We start from the raw sequence: 21,092 nt of genomic DNA, 5'->3' as shown, positions 1-21,092 counted from the left end.
ATTTTGAATAAAAATATTTGAAATTGAAATTTGATAAAGGCTTATTTATTATCTATTTCGTCCACCAGTTTAGTCTCTATAAGTTTATTCTGTGCTGTTTGGATTATTGGATATTGGTTTTAGCAACTGAACCCCACATTTCAAACATATAATCATTATGCGGTCTTATGAGCGTGGGACTTGTGAAATATTACGTAAGATTACAAACATTTTAGGGAACACAGCGTACGTAGTGCTCCAGTTAGTAATGTTAGTACAGACTTTAACGCTGTGGATGTGAGGTTGACCGTGTAATTGTGAAGAGAATTAATACTTTCTAAGTTTTAATTATTTACATAATTACGTAATCATTGTAAATGTAAATCAATGTTATTATAATAATTTATAATATATATTATTAATTTTTTCTTGTTGATTTGTGAAGTTATATTTGATTTTTGTCCAACTCTTAATTTTATATATTTAATTATGGCTGAAAGTTTATTGATAAAAAATAATTAATACTCACCTAACTCTGATAATACTTATATTATTATACCAGTGGGAGGCTCCTTTGCACAGGATGCCAGCTAAATTATCACAGCCACAACGGTGCCTATTTCTGCCGTGAAGCAGTAATGTGTTAGCATTACTGTGTTTCGGTCTGAAGGGCACCGTAGCTAGTGAAATGACTGGGCAAATGAGACTGAACATCTCATGTCTCAAGGTGACGAGCGCAGTTGTAGTGCCGCTCAGAATTTTTGGGATTTTTCAAGAATCCTGAGCGGCACTGCATTCAAATTCAAATATTTTTATTCAAAATAGGATTTATAATCACTTATTGAACGTCAAAAACTACCACCCATTCGAAAGAGACTGCCTCAGACCTGAGAAGAATGGGCGCAAGAATTGCAAGAAAAGCAAGAAAGCAGCTGACCATTGAGTGTGAAAGCGACAGATATATTACAATGATTTTTGGAGTCAGTTGAAAAGGTGGAACTGAAATTTGCCTATAGTTCAGAGTTTCAGTCGTGTCTTTCTGTAATCGAAGATTCAGATATTTTTCAATATACGTTCTGATGATTAAATGGTACCCAATTAATTGTTAATGGTAAATGATTTGGAATCTTTTTATTTTAAGAAACAAAAAACTATATAATGTTTATCGCCAGGTAATTATTTTGTTGTTAATTGTTTATTTATTTGATTGATTTGTCAGATTGTAATCTTCGATTTGTACGAGAAGTCTTATTCCGGGATTTTTCGCTTTTAATAATGAAATAATTATAGATATCAAGCTTAAACCCAGTTTCCTAAATTATTGTGCCATTATATGAACAGAATTCACCTAAATAAATAAATTTTCCATAATATCATATCGGAACGGCCTGTAAGAAATCTAGAAGGCGCGAGCTCGCGTGGAGGCACTGACACCTACTTCGTGGCTACTTCCGCGACCACTTAAGGGTGATGAAAATTTTGTTTCATAAATATAATATACATAATTTGTTTTTTCAAAATTTCTAGTGTGTTAATTATACTCAATAACTCTTGTGTATATAAGTATTAATTTACTTTTGTTCTTTTTTTGATTTACTCGTGTAAGCCTTTCAGTTTTTGACATTTGAGTATTTTTGTTGCGTTACTTTGCATATATACGGATACGGAATTGTATCATGTAAATCAACAACATCTAACATAACTGAATATATTGACTATCTATTTGAGACCATCGATAATAAGGGACAAGTAGATGTTATTTATACAGACTTTCAAAAAGCGTTTGATAAGGTCAACCACGAGCTCTTACTTATAAAGCTAATGGAATGTGGTATATATGGTAATTTACTGCGTTGGATCACGTCATATATTAAAAATCGCACACAAATTGTAGCTATCAACGGATGTTTTTCTGACGCCATTTTGGTTCCATCTGGTGTACCTCAAGGGTCTCATCTCGGTCCTTTATTGTTTGCTTTGTTCATTAATGATGTCTCATCATGTTTTACTTGCAATAGTAGATATCTGTTTTATGCAGATGATCTTAAACTATACAGAAAAATTGAAAACATTAATGACTGTTTCAATCTACAGCGTGACCTTTCTGCTCTCAGTACTTGGTGCCATAATAATTTAATGAAACTAAATGTTGACAAATGTCATGTTGCCACATTCACTAATAAGATAAATAGCGTAAATTTTTACTATCACATTTTGAATTCAGTTTTAATTCATAAAGAATTTACTAGATATTTAGGTGTCATTGTTGATAAAAAACTATCATTCATTGAACACATTGATACTACTGCTGAAAGAGCAAATCGGATGCTAGGTTTTATCTTGCGCATTTCAAAACCTTTCAAATGCCAACATAGTGTTGTAATATTATATAAATCTCTGGTTCGTAGTATTTTAGAATATGGTTCAGTAGCATGGTCACCTTTTTATAAAAACCACATTGATACCGTGGAAAATGTTCAGAAACGTTTTTTGAGAATTTTGTGTAACCGTTTCAAACTTAGAAAATCACTGCATAGCTATGAAGCTAGATTAAAATATTTTAATATAGACTCACTTGAAATGCGCCGTAAATTAATTGATCTAATATACAAGTATGTATAAAGTTGTAAATCATCATATTCATACTAAACTGTTGTCCAGGTTTTCTCTATACTGTAATCCTTGTAGGACTAGAAATGTAAGGACTTTCTTTGTTCCACCTTCTCGCTTGTGGACATCACGTAATGCACCAGTTAATAGATTATCTCGTTCATATAATGACTTAGCAAATATCAATAACTGTATAGATATTTTTTCTAATAGTCTGTGTAGTTTTCGACGCCTAGTTTTAGACACTCTGCGCCTGTTAGAGCCTTAGCTTATCTTTACGTGCTTCATATTTATGTTTTTTGAAATTTGTATCAGTTTCGCTTTATTGTATGTTATACTTATAATATGTAGGATATAATTTTAGTTTGTGTGTTTTAAATTTATGTTTATTTTATCTTAGTTAACAAGTTACATCCATTTTCCTAAGTCGTGATAGTAACATAAAATTATTTATTGTTTTATATAACTCTACATTTATTTAAGTTAAATATCACGTGTTACCATTTAATTGACGTATATGTTAATAAAGATTTACTTATACTAGCGTTATTTTGTAAATATTAATACATGTATGTTGTATGGGACCAATAAATAAATAAATATATGAAATGATTTGTAAAACAATTAAAATGTAATCTTGACTTAAAAGAGTGGCAATGAGTTTCTTGCTACTTCTTCTCATAAGCTCAACCCTTTCGGAAGTAGCGGTAAATTCAATAAGAAACAATATTTTTATTTTTTTTGACATTCATAAGTGTCATTTCCGTGACCTACATGAATAAAGTGTTTTTGAATTTGAATTTGAATTATTAAATGTCGACATTGAAGTGTCACTATCAACGTACCTCAGTATTCCTCAGTTCTACCACCCGCGGGTTGTGCGGAGGTTCGAGCGGTGCCCGGGAAACAGACACCAGTAGCTTCTCAGCCTCTCGTATCAGCTCTCGATACTTCTTCTCTGCTTCTCGGTCGGCCTCCAACAGGGGATCCCTCTCGCGAACCGGCGGGGCCGAAGGTGCGTGGCGACGTCTCAAGCGCGGAGGTGTAGCGCCTAGAATTACACACACGTACATAAAGCATTCTCCCAACATAAAGATCGACAACGCATTTCTTGGCCCCTGGTAATGTGAATGTATATGGGCTGTTGCCTTACCATTAACTATCACTCGAACTTCTTGCCCATTTGCCCCCTATTTAAAAAAAACGTATGCGTCTCGGGACGCCCGACAGAAGTAATAACTTATACTAATGTACTAATTTGCTAACTTGAGAAAAGCTTAGGTTATTACTTAAATTGTATGTATTTTAATATGATAATGTAAAGAAAGGTTATTTATTAATAAAATCCTTTATTGGTTGTAAAAGTATTTTTTTCTTAGTTACAGTTCTTTAATAATATGTGCATTAGAAATTTGTGTATGTACATTAATAGCATTATTTTTTAATCCTATTAATAAGACAATGGGCTTATAGTACATAGCTATAATAAGCAACGAAATTTTACATTGTATGTCATCTAAAAATCTTGGAAAGACGGCTTTGAAAATTAATTATTGAATATTAACGAGTATGGCTGGCTCATGATTTGACTGATCTGCAGAAAGAAACGCGTGTTGAAACTTGTATTGCCTTGTTGAAGCGATACAGAAGTGAAGGAATATTGGATCGAATGTCACAGGGGATGAAAGGTGGATTCTTCACGATAATCGTAAGCGTAAAATGCAATGTCTGACCCCATGTCGAACGCCGCAACAGTGTCCTAAAGCAAAGCTTACCAACAAAAAGGTAATGGTAACTGTTTGGTGGTCTCAGCATGGTGTTATTCACTATACCTTTCTCCGATCTGGTCAAGCAATGGCGGCAAATGTCTACTGTGCCAAACTCCCAACAATGATAGCAAAACTAGCAGTGAAACAGCCCCGACTCTTAAATCGAACTACACCATTATTGCTTCATGATAAAGCGAGACCTCATACAGCACGAGAGACCGTTTTAACTCTACAAGAACTGGAATTAGATTCCATTCGTCACTCTCCGTATTCTTACATTAATAAATATTTTCAGTACAAATATATAATTCAACTGTCGTCTGAGGGTGAAACGACGTCCATATCCCAGACCCTGACATCTTCAAGTCCCTTGCACCCTTTTAAGTTTTCTTATTACTGGCGTTGCATACAATAATATTCTAGAAAGCGTAAATATGTGTTAAGGGTTATTTATTTAATTTTATATACAGGTAGAATAATTAAATAAAGCATAAAAAATATATGTCTGCACCACAGGTAAGAAGAGAAACTTCTTTACGACATTTTCTTCTATTCATAAATTCATGAAAATTGGGTAGATTAGGCTTAAGAAATGAAAATTTCCGTGTTAAATTAGAGCTATTTTATTATTATAGGCATGCATACAAATAATTATTTTTCTTTTATCACTTTCAAACTAATATATTCTTCAATACGTTCACTTTACTGAATTATGATAAACAAAACAAAATAGCGCGTAACTGAAAATCGTGACGACATTGTTATAAAATTTCTCTCATACGTCGATTAAGAAGTTTCACTTCAATAAGAAGCCCTCAGGAGTTGCTGATGACTATAAAAATTAAGAGTTAGTCGTTTGCTGGACGAATCAAAACATGTATGGAGAGAATAATTTCAAATATAAAATGACGGATATTACCACAAACATACGCCCTAGCATGAACCTAGAGCGTCGTCATTCAGGGAGATTTCCGAGAAATTCTATGAATCTTGCATTTGTAAATGTAACGGTGGAATTTGACGAGTTTAGCGGATGCCGGCTTTGCGCACGTTTCTATTTTACACTGTGATTTAATCAAAGGCACGATTTGACAATAAATTTTAACGGCAGTGCATCTTTTACGTAATGGCGGGTTGAACACTTGACGTATGTAAATAAATAGTAAACAGTTTTCATGATCAATAACATACAAAACCAATTTCAGTTTCATTGTGTTGAGCATGTTTTTGTCATTTAAATTCAATACACTTACTACAAGGCCACATTATCTCTGGACCTCGCTGGCACGAGAAGCCCGCTCGGGAGGGGCCCGATTCCCTTTCACCCCTCGCGCTCGTCCTGTTGCGTCAGTACGGTTTGCAGTTTCATTACCGTTAGGTACTTGTCGTGCTGTCACTGTTTTGTCTTCGGGGTTTTCATTGTTAATTTTTGACCGTAGTTGCTAATAGTTCTGTTGTTCTGTGTGACTGTACTTATACTAGTAGTGTCAGAAAAATATATACTTTTCTGCTTAACCGAGATTCTTTCGTTGATTTTTCGTCTTATTATAATAATAATCAGCATCGCAAAACAACACCTTTACGTCAATCTATAATCGACAAAACTCATTCCTTTTAAGGGCATACAGGTTTTATAATGACATTGTTAGAGACTTTAGCATAGACATAGATTTATTTAATACAACGGTAACGAAATTAAAACACCAGCTCAGCAAAAAAATTTTCGAATAATATCTACAATAACGCCTAAATTTATATAACATAATAAGTTAAATTAGAATTTATATACATTTATTATTAAGTATAATAAATAAAGTATAGCAAAATAGTATTCAATAAATGTCAGCTTTTATTGAACACGTGCATGTCTGCACGTCTGTTTGTGTATTAATTTTTTATGTATGTTCGCGATAATCTCAAAAACAACTGCACCGATTTTGCCCGTTACTAATTTTATGTAAAATCAACCCCATATTTCTTCCCAGGTCATTGCTATAAATCTTTATATATTAATCATGTGAAGAAATCGTTTGTGGGGGTTGATTTTTAATACCAGGAGAAGTGAGAGCCCTGACAGATTGAGAAATTGTATTACTGTTACTTTCTATGCCTGAAGGGCCTGTGAAAAAGTGACAGAATTATTATACATTTTAGAAACGGAATCAAAACGCTCTGCATTAAAGTTACTTAACTCAATTAATCCATCTTCGGCTATGTCTTTTTGTAAAATCTCGAATTGTTTTGATACATGATCCAGATTTTGATACATGATCAATTTAAATATGAAACACTCGCGTTAATCAAAGAAAATAAAAAAATATAATGAGTTTATAGTGTCATAGGTAATTCAGAATTTGGAACAAACCTGCAGATCGTGGCACTCTTCGCGGCGGTCTACGTCGCCTAGCCCTGCGTCTTCCTGGTGAAGAAGTACTGTCCGGCTCATCTTCATCACCTCCGTCAAGCCCCGTGTCACCATCAGAGTACCCGTCAGCGTCAGACAGTATCGCTGTCTCCTGACCCCTCGGTCCCACTCGTCTTAACGCGCGATAGTCTTCATCACTAGACGCTCCTGTTTTGTAGTTGAAGGATCGGTATGGAGAAATGTGTGGGGATATGTTTGGGGACACGTACGGGGTTCGGTGGGGGGACAAATTTGGAGACAAGTGGGGAGATAAATGGGAAGATAGGTGAGAAGACAGACGTGGTGACCTGAAATTAAAATATTAGTTTTTAATAATTATTGCGCGAAAATTTAGACTTGGTACATAACTGTATTAACTTATCTCTCTCTACTTTATGCTGTTACATGTCCTGACTGACAATTTCATCAAGTCTAAGCCGCACGAGCTTCAAACAACTCAATCTATAACCCTTATAATGAGACTGTTATGCGCAGTTGATGTCGTTTAACATAACACTGTACTGTAGAAGACTGTACACAAAAGCTTGAGCCATGACTTCATGGAGTTCACACTGACTTCTTGTTTCAGCCATATTTCGTTTCTCCTCGATGCTGTAGTTAAAAGAAGTAGGAGATGGGATTGCATTCTCACGAAAGATGTGTCAAGCAAACAGGTTTTCAAGGATTTTTCTTCCACGTACAATAAAGACGACGACATGGGTACCTTAAAAAAACGCGTACACCTTCCTTAAATGCCGGCAACGCTTCTGTGATTTCTCTGGTGTTACAAGAGAATGTAGGCGACGGTAATAACATAACACCAGGTGACCCGTACGGTCGTTTGTCGTCATTTTCAGTAAAAAAACAACAAGAACTCTCGCTAAACTAATAAAGAGAGAAAACTGTTGCTCAAAAAATTACCTTTGACTGTATAAAACATGCGAGTCCAGGGAATAGGGGGCGTGGTGCAGTACTGGCGGTGGTTGCGGTATCTGGAGAGACTGCTGCTGAAGAAGGTGTGGAGCCTTCCTTCTTGCGTTGGGCGAAGTCTTGCCGAGCCAGGGGTTCGTCCGGATCCGGCATCGCGGCCGCGGGGAGGGCGTAGCACACACTTGGGGCTCCGGAATGTACTTCCTCGCTGTTACACTCGACCGACGCTGGAATTTATTAACAGGCTTTGTCAAGTATAAATGTTAACGACCCTTCTGTTACCTAAATGGTATATGCTCTACAACATCAGGTATTTAAGCCTCGTAAAAATATCCGCTGTGCGAAGATATAATAATTCTGAATGCAATCTTAGCCACTCCACTAAACCCGAAAAGATTGATCAAAATTTTTATATGGGCACTAATGATGTATATCAATAAATAAGGTAAATTATTCTTGCTTTATTTTTAGTTCACATTATGGTTACAGCAGTTTAGCTACAAGTAATCACATTTCAGAATAATCATTGTACCTACCTGTTTACCTATAGACAGTGTTGTCAGCGATGTACTCGGTAAAATTATTATTTTCAGCTTATTTGTAAGGATTTTAGTCTTAATTTATTCTTATTACTATACTAGCTTTTACCTACGATTTCGTGCGCGTGGAATAGTTACTTAGGGCAGCAATATTTATTTTTTAATATACTCACTTTGCAAATAATACACAACAAACGGCTGTGGTAGTACATTGTTAAAAGCTACCAACTATACAACTTTCATCCCCCTTTTTCATCCCTACACAGGTCTAAATTTAAAAAACGCTAGAACAAATATTCCTTTATTTCTTATTATGTGCCATAATACAGGTTTTCATGGTTTCATCTTCGATATTGACGAACTTTCAAACAAATTTCTATTCGCGATAAAAGCCTGTAGCCTGTCCTTTCTCAATCTCTTGTCTATCTCTATCCTAAATTTCATCAAAATCGGTTCAGTGGCTTAACAAACAAACTTACATTCACATTTATAATATTAGTAGGAATAATATCATGTTTATTTGTAAGGCCTTTACTTCCAATATTTCTTCATAAATGTTTTTCGATTCAAACAGTGAGAAATCCGAGTTGTTTTTTGAATTTTGTTTGAGAACCCCTTTCTGAATTGTTACTCTTTCACTAACTGAGGTAAGTGGTAAAGATAACGATTTGATATTATATGTACTCAAATAATTTTTGTAGTCCTCTATTAAGTAAGAGGACCTTTTAAAAAATTGCGCTCGGACTCCCTTACGGCAGCCGGGCGCGGGATGGTTTAACCAGTGGGTGTCAGCATCAGTGCCCTCACTTTACGATCACTGTGCACTATGCTCCCCAAGACAAGGAAGTCAAATACTTTAATAACGTAATAGAGTCGTACATGTAGTTTTCTTGCTCGAACACTGATAGCGCGTTTCAGAAGTTAACTAGCGCCATCTATGTTTGAGTGAGTGCAATTTTTAAATATAAATTCGTTTATTTTTTTGTAATAGCTTGACGTAAGTTAGAAGTTTTGTTTGTAGAAGTGATCACCTTTATGCAATGGAAGAGTATCAAAATCATTAGCCAGTATTAAATTAAATTTTGATTTTACCGTTTTACTGAGCGTGTTGAAGTCTGACGAGACTCACAGACAGACCCTTACATTAATTGTAAAAGGTGGTTCTTTTCTCAGATGTCTTAAGCAACATTTTCAGTCATAGGATTACTATATGTGCATTACTCACAGAAATTGCTTGTGATTACAAAAATACAGGGAAGATGCAAAGAATGTTTTTGAAACCGGACATTCGAAAACTGTTTGGGAAACAAAATTATAGTTTGCTCCTATTTGTATTGTAGCAAGCATAACATACTCGACCTTACAAATAAACTTGGTATAAAGTTATACCTGAAAATAAACCAAGAACATGCAAAATAATTACAAATAGACATTTTTGAATATGATTGGTTTATTCTGACGTGTGACATTTGCAAGGCTGCTTGTCATTCGGTAAACTTCAGATTTAACATTGTATTGACAGTGTTGTCAGCGATATAGTCAACATATTGCATATTCTCGATTTATTCTAAGATACTAATTAATACTAATTAGTAAGGCCGTTAGTGTTAATTTCAATCTCACAAACACAAACAAAAAACTAATAACTACTGCGACATGTACGCTCCACTTTACAATACAATATTGATTATCAATATTTAAACAGTTAAACTAGATATCGTTAATTGAAAGCAGGCGTCAGAAAATAAATCAAATTTGATGAGTTTGTATTATTCCGATGTAAACAAAACAGGCATTCGCATTATGATTGACGTAGTATGTACTTAAAAGCGGAATTAATTACCTTTCCTAACCTGTCTGTCTGCGTCATCAATTCTACCTCGAGGTCTAGGTTAAGTTTTAAATGAAGTGCATATTATTTAAAACTGTAAAATATATTATCAAAGACAAAGAATATAACGTATTGACGACCTGACAGCCTGATAATTTGTGACCAATTTTGAGTTTTAGTGCTAGTGGGTTAATATTCAGAATACTAAGGAGGTACCTATTGCCGCGGGTGACTGTTTAGGAATTGTCAATCAAAATCGGTTACAGTTACAATAGATATGCTTACCTTTTTATATTGCTGTATCGCCAGTATCACTCATACTATCATTCCTGTATCACCGGGTATCAGTGGGAGGATCCTTTGCATAAGAAGCCGGCTAGATTATGGATCTATATTCGCCTATTTCTGCCGTGAAGCAGTAATGTGTATACATTAGTGTGATTCGGTCTGAAGGGCGCCGTAAGCTGGTGAAATTACTGGGCAAATGAGACTTAACTTCTTATGTCTCAAGGTGACGAGCGCAATTATTGTAGAGTCACTCAGAATTTTTCGGTTTTTCAAGAGTCATGAGCGGCACTGCATTGTAATAGGCAGGGCGTATCAAATACCATCAGCTGAACGTCCTGCTCGTCTCATCCCTTAGTTTCATTAAAAATAATAATAGTATAATTATTGTGCTTCTTTGGTAAAGATTGACAATTATCATCAGTTAATTAAGTGTAACATTATTTCAATCAACATTTGCAACACTTCGTTCTTTCACGTAACGTTCATGTGTATTTATTTGGTCCTAAATATTTTTTTCTTTGCATTTTTTTAACAATATTGTCATTAACGGTTTTGATTGTATTCATGTTTAATTTGATTTATAACTGATGTACCTACTAGAAATATTTTGCCTCTTTGTACGTTAAATATTAGAAAACTGCAGCGTAATTTGAAAGTTCACATTATGTCGTAGAGCCTTATCCATGTAGGTACTTGTTTTTGCGTTCCTCCAAGGCTGAAACAAATCATTAGACTTTCACATTTAATATTTAACTACAATTATATACTTGAGTAGGTACATCAGTTTTTAATTTTTGAAATTGTTTTAAAACTTATTCATAATTAATAAGTGCTGACCCAGCAAACGTTGTTTTACCATATTAAGTACTCCGTGCCTGCTCATTGTATGAATTGTTATATTATGTAAAGAAATGTCATTGACTGAATAATTTGTATTTAAGTTAAAAAAAATATAGGTTTCGGATAAGTAATCACTATACATTTTATAGTAAAACCTTCATGGTATAATTGTTAATCCGATCAGTTTAGTAGTCTCCATTTATAAGTATAAAGGTACGCCGTGCTAATTTATGTCTAATTTATTTTATCACTATTAACCCTAGCCGTAGGTATATATAGTTATATGTTATATAAGTTTACTTTAATTTTGTAATCGACCTATCAATAAGAAAAAAAATACAACAGAAAAATATGATTTGGCTTTTTTTGCGGTAATTCATTTTGCGGCGAGTTTCAGGCGAGTTAACAGATATCCTGAAGAGGCCTAGTGTATATGAGAAACATGTGTCGAAGTTATTTTGTAACACTTATATGAAATTAACAATAAATATCATAAATTTTTACATATTAAATAGAATATAATATAATATTTTATTAGAAGTTATCTTGTACCACATTATAAGTTACATAAATGTTACGGTAAACCTAAAATATGAGGTCTCTGAGCTAACAAAAGTATTCCCACCTTTGAGGTGGTTATAGCATCCCATTGAAAGTTCAATAATTATGTCATCGTTGTTCAATTATTATGTATTTTTATGAAATATTTGTATGTAGGTATGTAAATATAAAACGCTTTTTAGCTTTGAACATAATTCATATTTTATATTGTTAAATACTCATTAATTTGAAGGGTGGAGCCGTGGAGTTTGTTTTATGTGTGTTCTTCTCACGAGCTCTACTTTTTTGGAACATACCTATGGTAGATTCAATAACTTAAATTAAATATTTATAATAACGATTGAGAAGCGCAGTTTTAGCCTATTTGAATAAAGTTTATTTGACTATGACTATGTTGACCTTAGATAATTTATACGTCTAGATAGAGCTGGTGGGCAACGCATGAATCAGGCCACGTTTATAACTGTAGTGTGTATGACAGCTAGGCTTTATACCGGACCGCGTCCGATGGCACGACCGTACCAAATCCGATCATGTGTTTAGGCCATTACACTCTCGATTTGTTAGTCAAATGGTTTTTTTTATAAGGGACAAGACGAGCAGGACGTTCATTAAGATTAAATATTCAGCTGATGGTAATTGATACGCCCTGCCCAATACAATGCAGTGCCGCTCAGGATTCTTGAAAAACCCCAAAAATTCTGAATGGCACTACAACTACCCTCGTCACCTTGAGACATAAGATGTTAAGTCTCATTTGCCCAGTTCCCTGTTTTAGTGTCACAGTCTATCTAGGCGTATAAATGATCTAAGATGTAAACATTAAAACAAGATTAATTCATACATTCACGCTTTCAATAGCTATCAACTCTCATAACAAGATGGAGGATCGTCTAACGGAATTTACTGGGACGCAAGCTTCATGAACGTAGGAGAATAAAGTTAAGGCCTACACCATTAATCAATGCAAGCCAAAATAAATCTTCGTCGCTTAAAACAAAGGCACAAATCGTTTATCGTGATCGGGTATTAGCTACCCCTTGTGCAAATTCAATTTACGTAATTTGCTGTGTAGCGGCTTCTAATTTGTATATAAAGCGCTTATTATTACAGACAATTTCGTTCTGGAGTCGTAATTATTATTAAGTTGTATTTTTTCATGTACTCAGTTAGTTTTGAAGTTAATTAATTAATTATAAGTAGGCAAGTATATCTTTAGAAATTAATTAAAGTGACGGTTTTAAGAGTAGGCTGTTGATGTAGTTTGGCCATGTAGAGATGATGGATTCACGTAGATTGACTGGTTAAATGGAATTACTTAGGTACCAAATATTCATTTCAAAATAAAGACGCGACTCGTGAATTTAATGGAATAGATGTTACTAATTTTATACTAGATATTCATATTTACCTAGCTACTTAATTTTTGTTTGCAATACATATTATTATACAGGTTTACGTTCTTCCTTTCTTTTAAAATACTATGTTACTTAAGAAGAGTTATTAGTTTTTGGCCATTCTTTCGATTGGCATCATAAGAGTAGGGGTGGTTTTTTTACATTTAAGTCGGTCCGATTCCCAGACGAGGCAATTAATTTTTAGAAAATCTTTGAATGCAGAATTACTAACTTTTAAAAATAACATAAAGTCTTCTTTCAGTAAAATAGCCAATCTTCGATATTTAAGGTACTTTCCCTTCATGTCCCATAAAGTTTGGGACACCCTGTATATACAATTCTATACATATATAAAGTAACTCAACTGCTACAGTGATGTCAATTTTTTTGTGTCACATTATAATTGTCAAATTTTGAGTTACGCTTTTAGCTTAGATATATAATACGTCTAGATAGAGTCTCTTGCTGTTAGACAACCGATAAAAACAGGCCAGGAATATTAGTTTTGTGTCTGTGACAGGCTACGTCTTACACTCGCGATTTGTATGACACTTGGTGTTAGTGTGCGTGAATTGCTCAAAATTGAGGTTAGTTCTAAACTCTATTTTTTTCGACATTTTCACAGCTGTCATTGTTTATCTAGACTTATAAATGATTTAAGGCTATTAGCATAATTTATTTTAGAATAAGTCGGCCTGTAATATGTCTTTCTTTTCTGTCTTTAAAACTGAACATAGTGTTTAAATTCTCAACAAAGTAAACGAAGTTTAAAACTTGACGACTGTTAAAATACATATTATTCTATTTTATGACCCGACAGACGCTGTTATGTAGATAGAAAAAAAAATGATGTAAGTTTTCGGGAATAATTCAGTCTAAAGCCATCGGAAATGTGTTATCTGTAAGTAAAGTTAGTTAACAATGCAACAAAATTGTATATCTGAATGTTTTATAGTATGTAGTAATAAAAGTGATAAGGAATTATTCCTTTAATTTCTCTCAGTATTAACATGGATATAGTTATATATCTCTTAGTACTCACATACCATGTTATCCTAAGAGATAGACATCCAAGACGTTTCTGTGGACCTACATAAGATATACAATTCCACGATACGTTTGTTTTTTTTTTTTTCGTTGAAAGCTCCCAGACGGCTTATTTTTTTTCCGACACCTCCAACAAATATCGTTAATGTATACATAACTAAACAAACTATATACTTAAACATGCCTAGAGAACCAAGCTATCCATTGAAGAAAACAGTATGTAAATTGGTGCAGTAGCTTTTGAGTTTATAGCGAACCGACAGACTGACAGACGGGGCGGAAGACTTTGTTTTATAATATTTTGTAGTGATATTTTATTATTTTTGGAAACCTTACAGCTAGGTTTACTAACTGTTTCAAAATTAAATTCTGAAAGCAAATTATACATTTTCACTAATAATATACTAATAAAATTAAAAATTTAAACAAAATAATTTATGTAAAGTAGCCAGATAAGTGGATTAGGTTACTATAAACAAAGTTAGGTAGGTACTCGTATCAAGTTAATATATAAGACGGGTATGAATTCTTGCCATCAAATGTCACTACTGGATAATACGTAAGTACTGTAAAGAAATGATGATGGCAATAATTTTAAACACAAGTAAGTAATAATAAATAGTAGGAAAATAGTATTAAAATCGTAATAAATTTACTAACACTTATTCCTAAGTGGTACTAAACTGAATTATGTAACTATTTTATAACGCCTGATAAAATCTACGTAGCTTCAACGAAACTAAGACAAATTGCTACAATAAAAGTCAGGAACGTAATAAAACGACGACGAAGTGTACTCCGCATTAGAAGTACCCTGAAAAGTCAGAGGTGTTAAGTGATAAATCTTCAATAGAGACTTTTACACACCCCACGAGGAGAGGTTATGTGGGAACGCACATCACTTATTTCTATTTACGGCGCAGCCTCACCCCTGTCATATAGATACCTGTTCTGGAATAAAGGGACGGGAGCTTCATGCAAATGTCACCTCACCTGCTATTGTTTACGCTCATCTTGGCCGCTTCGTGAATAGCATTCGTGTTCATGTGATAAGCGATTGCGTTTTTGCTGTTTGAACGAATAAAAAGAACAGCAAAATCTGATGTATGTATCCATTTATGCTACAGATTTTAAATTTATATATAAATGATAATTTCAAGTTATTACGCATCATTCATAATCTGTGTAATCTACATCCTATTAATAATATTAATATATCTATATTAATAATATTATAAATGTGAAAGTTTGTATGTCTGGATGTATGTTTGAACTTCTTTAACGCAAAAACTACTGAATGGATTTTGATGAAACTTTGCAATAATATAGCTTACACACCAGAATAACATATAGGCTATAATTTATAAAAATATTGTGTGAATTATCTATATGTATTATATATTATGTATATGTCTGTTTGTAATATTGAAATAACCGTTTTTTACTAAATGTATATTATGAATATATATACGGTACATACACCAAAATAACATTTTTTGTCCGTCTGTCTGTTTGTTCTGGCTAATCCGGCGACTTTTATTGGCAGGTAGCTGATGTAATAAGGACTAACTTAGGCTACGTTTATTTTAGAAAAATAAAGTAATGTTGCAATGTCCAAGAAACGGTCAAACTCTAAAAATAATTTATATGGCAAAACAACGTTTGCCGGGTCAGCTAGTTTTATATATACAGAGGCCTCCTCTTGTATAAAAAATATTACAAGAGGAGAAATATAAAGAGACTGGCAATTTGAAAACTATCTGGATAGAGGTGACGTTTCTCATAGCTTTGTCACAAAATAAAATAGCTTACAAAAACCTTATCAGATAATTATATTAAATTTAGATAATTACTCGTCGAGATAGAGCCTCTCGCTGCTAGGCAAGGCATGACAACAGGCCATGTTTATTACTTTAGTGTGCTTGACAGCTACGTCTTACACTCGCGATACGGCAGGCACTTTGTTTTAGTTATTTGCTAATAGTTGACAGCTAGTTTTTTCGACGTGTTTACAGCTGGCACTGTCTATCCAGTCGTATAAATTATCTAAAACAATAAACATAGCTCTAGGTACTAATCGACGATCTATTTGAACACGTTTTCAAAAGTCCAACTAGCTAATTAAAAAAAATTACGTTTTCTTTAAGTGTCATTTCCAAAGACGGGCTGTGTATAACTCTTATCTGTAAATAGAGACAACAATACCCAGAATTACTAGGTTATTATACATTTCATTTGGCAGTAGGTACTAAATAATATCCCCAGAACTATTTATTATAAAATTTCAAAATGTATTAATTAAATTTGTAACTAAAATTTATGTACGATCCGGGACGCGCTCGGAGGGAACCCTCGACCTCTCGGGTTCCGTCTAAGCGCTCTTAGCAACTGCGCCAACCGTTCGAGTGGCGCTTGGTTCATAAATCCTGGTATGTCTTGTTCAACTCTGAGCATCCCGCATCGTTCATATATTTTGCTAACAAATTTAGTTTGTATAATTAGTCGAAAAGTGAGGGATATCACTTTAAGAATAACAATTGTTTAGATTAAAAATGTGTAATTACTTTGATACTATATTGTGGTTGTGGGTACACCGTGGAAAGCATCATCATTATCATCGCTACAATGTTTTGTTATCATTCAACACAGTCGCGTAACGGATTATCAAGTATCAACATCAGTCCATTTCGTGTACGTGTCTGATACTTTTGTCTTTCATAGCATGGCCCTGTTACGGCACGACAACCTTTATTTTAATGCGTTCTATTTAAGTACTTAGGTATTTTACAGGAAAACTGGTATATTATATTATTCATACTACGGACTAGTAAAAAAAGAAGGACTCCGCGCCGTGATATTAGCAAGAGAAGCACCTTTATGCTGGTGTGTGTGCGGGTACGGGGTATAATAGTTACATAATTTTTCCTCCCTTAAAAAAACTTACAAATACTTTTATAGCCTTGTTTTTACACAACGCATGACGGCATTTTTCAAATATTTTATTGCGACGCAAACTGATCTGTCACAGACGATGGCAAATCTCATAATGGCGGCTAATCGGCTTGTATTAGTGTAAGTGTATGCGTGGGGCTATGTATATACACGTTTACCGTCTTGTTTTGGTGCCTCACTGTTATATAAGGTGACACGGAGTCCTTATTTTTTTACTCGTCCGTGATTCATACGATATTGTTATGTTTATGTAAAGAGAATATGTTTCTTTTTGTTTTATATTCAGTGTCAATGACACTGACATCTGTCAATATGACAGTGAGCGGTGCTAATGTATCATGCAATAACTGCTAAGAAATACAATTTTATACCTGCTGAAGTTCCCCGTCCAACTTCCTTTAAATGTCTCCTCTCCCTAGTTTTCAACGCCTTTTGTAAATATTTTGTGTAAATATATTAAAAAGAATAAGATTAAGTTGTAAATATCAATTAGTACTTATTATTCTAATATTATAATAATTATAATTAATAATTTGTGTAATTATATTTATGTATGTCCTATATGACAAAAAAAAAACTATAAATAGTCTTACAACATAAATATTTGTTTCAGGTAAAAAAATAGTATATAAAACTTGTTTCAGTCTTTAGCACCGATCACAATCATTAATTAATCATCATTAAAGTTAAAAAACAAATACTCTAAGCTTGGTGGTCTACTTTTACGTGACATTGGCTAATTTGTGGTATACCTTCCACAGAAGACACAGTAGGAACAATAGAATACAATAACTGTTAAGATCTAATTTATATATTTGTTTTCGTTCAGTTGTGTTTCGGTCGCGCTTTGAATACAATGCCATGCAATGACAAAGTGTTCAGTGAAAAACTATCCAAATAACAACATATCCAAACTTAATAAGGATGGAGTGTCGTAATTGAGGTATACCTATGCCCCTTATAATCTAACAAAATTATGAAACTAACTTGAGGTTTTTAATTATTTAGCAAGGTAAATGAATAAATACATTTCGATTGCCAAAACATAATATTCTTACCTTTGAACATTACCGCCGAAATAAGATGTTATTTTTAATATTATTTTATTAACTTATACGTTAATGTAAACGTTTATACAACGCCGCTCGGACATTTTTTGATGCCCTTTTAGTAGGCGACTAGGAGTCTAGTAATTGTTTTGTAAAGAATTGCAAATATCTATTAATCAAAGTTACCTTAGCAGGCTCGTGATACAGGTGCGTGGTGGGTGGCGTAGGCGGCGGCGGCGGAGCGACGAGCGGAGCGGCGAGCGGAGCGGGCGCGAGCCCCGGCGACGTGCCGTCCGTGGAGTAGCCCGTGCTGTAGGCGCTCTCGGGCGACGAGAGCTGCGCGGGCGGCGCGGAGCCCGTGAGCGGCGCGGGCGACGGAGCTCGCGCCGGCTTGCTCTTCCGCTTCCGCGCCCGCCCCAGCTGCGCTTCCATCCATGACTTGAACCGCGCGCCCAGCATGCCGCCGCGGCCGCCGGCTACTGCTGCGAGCCGAACAACAAAGACTTCAACCCCAATGTAACGAGCAGGATATGCAAAGACAGTCATTTCGTGTTTCCTTGCGGATATATTCTGCGGTAGAACAGTGAATGTAATATCATTACTAGATATTAATATTATTTCCACAACATTATAAGTATATATATAATATCTCTATGAAAACCTGATATCCCTTTGTTTTATGATATATATCATAAAACAAATTCCACCGCCGCGGCTGTCCGTCTGTCTGGTCGCGATGAACTCATAAACTACTGCACCGATTTTCATGCAGTTTTGACCAATGGATAGCGCGGTTCTTGAGGAAGGTTTACTTTGGATTTATTTGAAGTATTGAATTTGTTCCTGTTTGAAGTTTTTGTATACATTTACGATATATGTTGGTGTCGGTGTCGGAAAAATAGCAGTCTGGGCTTTCAACGAAAACCCTGTCTAAACCCTTGATATGCAACAAAAACGACTTCATTAGCTGAAAAGTATAAAGTAACTTAATAAAGACTTAATTTAATAAAAGGCATAAAAAGGCATTTATTTTCTCAAAATTGATTCCCTTAGAATACTTTTTGATGTCATTTCTAATAACTACTAGATACTACTACCGCTTCGGAAACAAATGGCGCTCTGAGAGAGAAGAAGCGGCGCAAGAAATTCTCCCAGCATTCTTTTTTTTGCGCCCTTTTCAATAAAAATATAAAATATTGTACAGTCATTTCTATCGCTATAAAATAATCACAATCTAGTCCCAGGCTGTCCAATCATTTAGATATTCAGCATTGGAGTGATAGGATTTACGACAAAGCCATTTTTTTTTATAAAACATTTAAATATATTTATAGATAATGCCTGAACAGTGGCTGGGACTTTATTATAGAAGTGTATACATTTACCCTTAAAGCTACTATGTATCTTATGAAGCCTACTAGAATTAGTAACAAGCAATCCCTTATTTCTAGTGTTATAATAATGAAAATCACTATTAAGAGCAAAAAGGTGGCGATTTTTGTGATCGTATATTAAATTTTAATAAATGTACTGACAATAAACAGTCATAATATTTACTTAATACACCTTATACCTATAAAATTAATAAAATACTACCTATTGATAGGGCTTAAGCCGCTTGGGTTGTTTTGTACTAGACGAAGCTATCCTACTCAAAGTCACGCGTGGCGAGGGTACCTACTATTACATTTGGCTTGGCTTATGGTAATGTTAAAGCTGTTTACACAAATACATTATCAATCCTTATGATTATAACTACTTAATTAACTACATTATTCACGAATGCTTACATAATTTTCATTTCTATTGACAGAACAGCGTCTCTTGGGTCTGCTAGTTAGCTTTAAATAACTCAATAAATAATTCTTGAAACTACTTATTTTTCATACCTCCAGCTCGACGTTGTACAATTATATGGCACGAAATGTTTCTTTTAAAACGCAGTGACAATTAATACTGTAGATATCCCTAGGAAGTAAAATGGAACCGACATTATAAATAGGTTTCATTCAGAACTAATTAGCTCTTTTTTATCAGCCTGATCTTTATCAAAATGGCCACCGTAACTGAGCAAAGCTTTCTTCCCTAGATTTGTAATGTTATAATTTATTCTCTCCCCATTTAACTGTTTACATGTGCTCCATGATGCGATGTTAGTCCTGGGCAAAATAGGGGTGCAATTGTATAGGTGAGTTCCCGTATTGACAGTTGTGGATGCTTGTGTTACCTACGCTTTTCGCGGTTTGTGACGCGCAGAGATCCAGTCAAAAAGTTCTTTTGAATACGGCTTTACATTTTTTTTCTACCCTAACTAATCTCAACTCTGAATAATGAAGTACATAAAATATAGTTATATACCAAAAATACCAGTATAGTATCACAAATTACTGACTACGCAATCCAGCTATCGGTAGAACTCAAACACTCGCAGTAATGTCGCTTGCTGTAAACGTACTATACTAAGGATTATTCTCAAATGATGTCAAACAATTTAGAAAACAATAAACAATCAATAAGAAATAATAAACAAGTAAGCAGGCTATTTATCTAACAGCAACTCATCAGGTCATCTCGACCATAAACTTTGAGAAATAAGGTCGAGGTTCCTTTACGCTGGTACGTACCCGCAGAATGTATGCTTTTGTAGAGTTGTTGTATGTTATGCTTTTACAGCCTGGTCCCAGAAAATATTAAAAACAAATGTATTACGAAATCCAAAAGAATTGTTAAAAGACGTTTGTGTGGTTTTAAAGCCTTAAAGGTAATTACAACTTTCTTTTTCTTTTTCTTACGACTTTCTTAATGATGCCACAGTTTGGGAATGGAGCGACCGCCCTCAGGCTAATAAATAATAAATTTTATTGACCGATATTATATTGTGACGAAATTTTACTAA

The 21,092-nt window shown here is 34.3% G+C and overlaps 1 protein-coding gene and 1 non-coding gene across 2 annotated transcripts in view; both read right to left on the bottom strand.

Annotated features, from left to right (window-relative positions):
- The window catches only part of LOC126969569 (serine/arginine repetitive matrix protein 1-like), a 30,922-nt gene extending 12,267 nt beyond the window's left edge, over positions 1-18,655 (bottom strand). The window contains exons 1-4 of the mRNA XM_050815098.1: positions 18,383-18,655; positions 7,684-7,919; positions 6,724-7,070; positions 3,435-3,640 (exon numbers count right to left, since the gene is read on the bottom strand). Of these exons, the coding sequence (XP_050671055.1) occupies positions 3,435-3,640; positions 6,724-7,070; positions 7,684-7,919; positions 18,383-18,655 (1,062 nt within the window). The remainder of the gene's footprint in view (positions 1-3,434; positions 3,641-6,723; positions 7,071-7,683; positions 7,920-18,382) is intronic.
- Positions 8,954-9,080, bottom strand: LOC126969662 (U4atac minor spliceosomal RNA). Its single transcript, XR_007730436.1, has one exon. It is a non-coding gene; the product is annotated as a U4atac minor spliceosomal RNA (small nuclear RNA).
- Positions 18,656-21,092: the final 2,437 nt, after the last annotated feature.

Source organism: Leptidea sinapis, chromosome 18 (genome assembly GCF_905404315.1).
Source record: "Leptidea sinapis chromosome 18, ilLepSina1.1, whole genome shotgun sequence".
Taxonomy (NCBI): Eukaryota; Metazoa; Arthropoda; class Insecta; order Lepidoptera; family Pieridae; genus Leptidea; species Leptidea sinapis.
The sequence above is the reverse complement of the archived record's forward strand: the minus strand, read 5'-3'. Positions and strand labels throughout refer to the sequence as shown.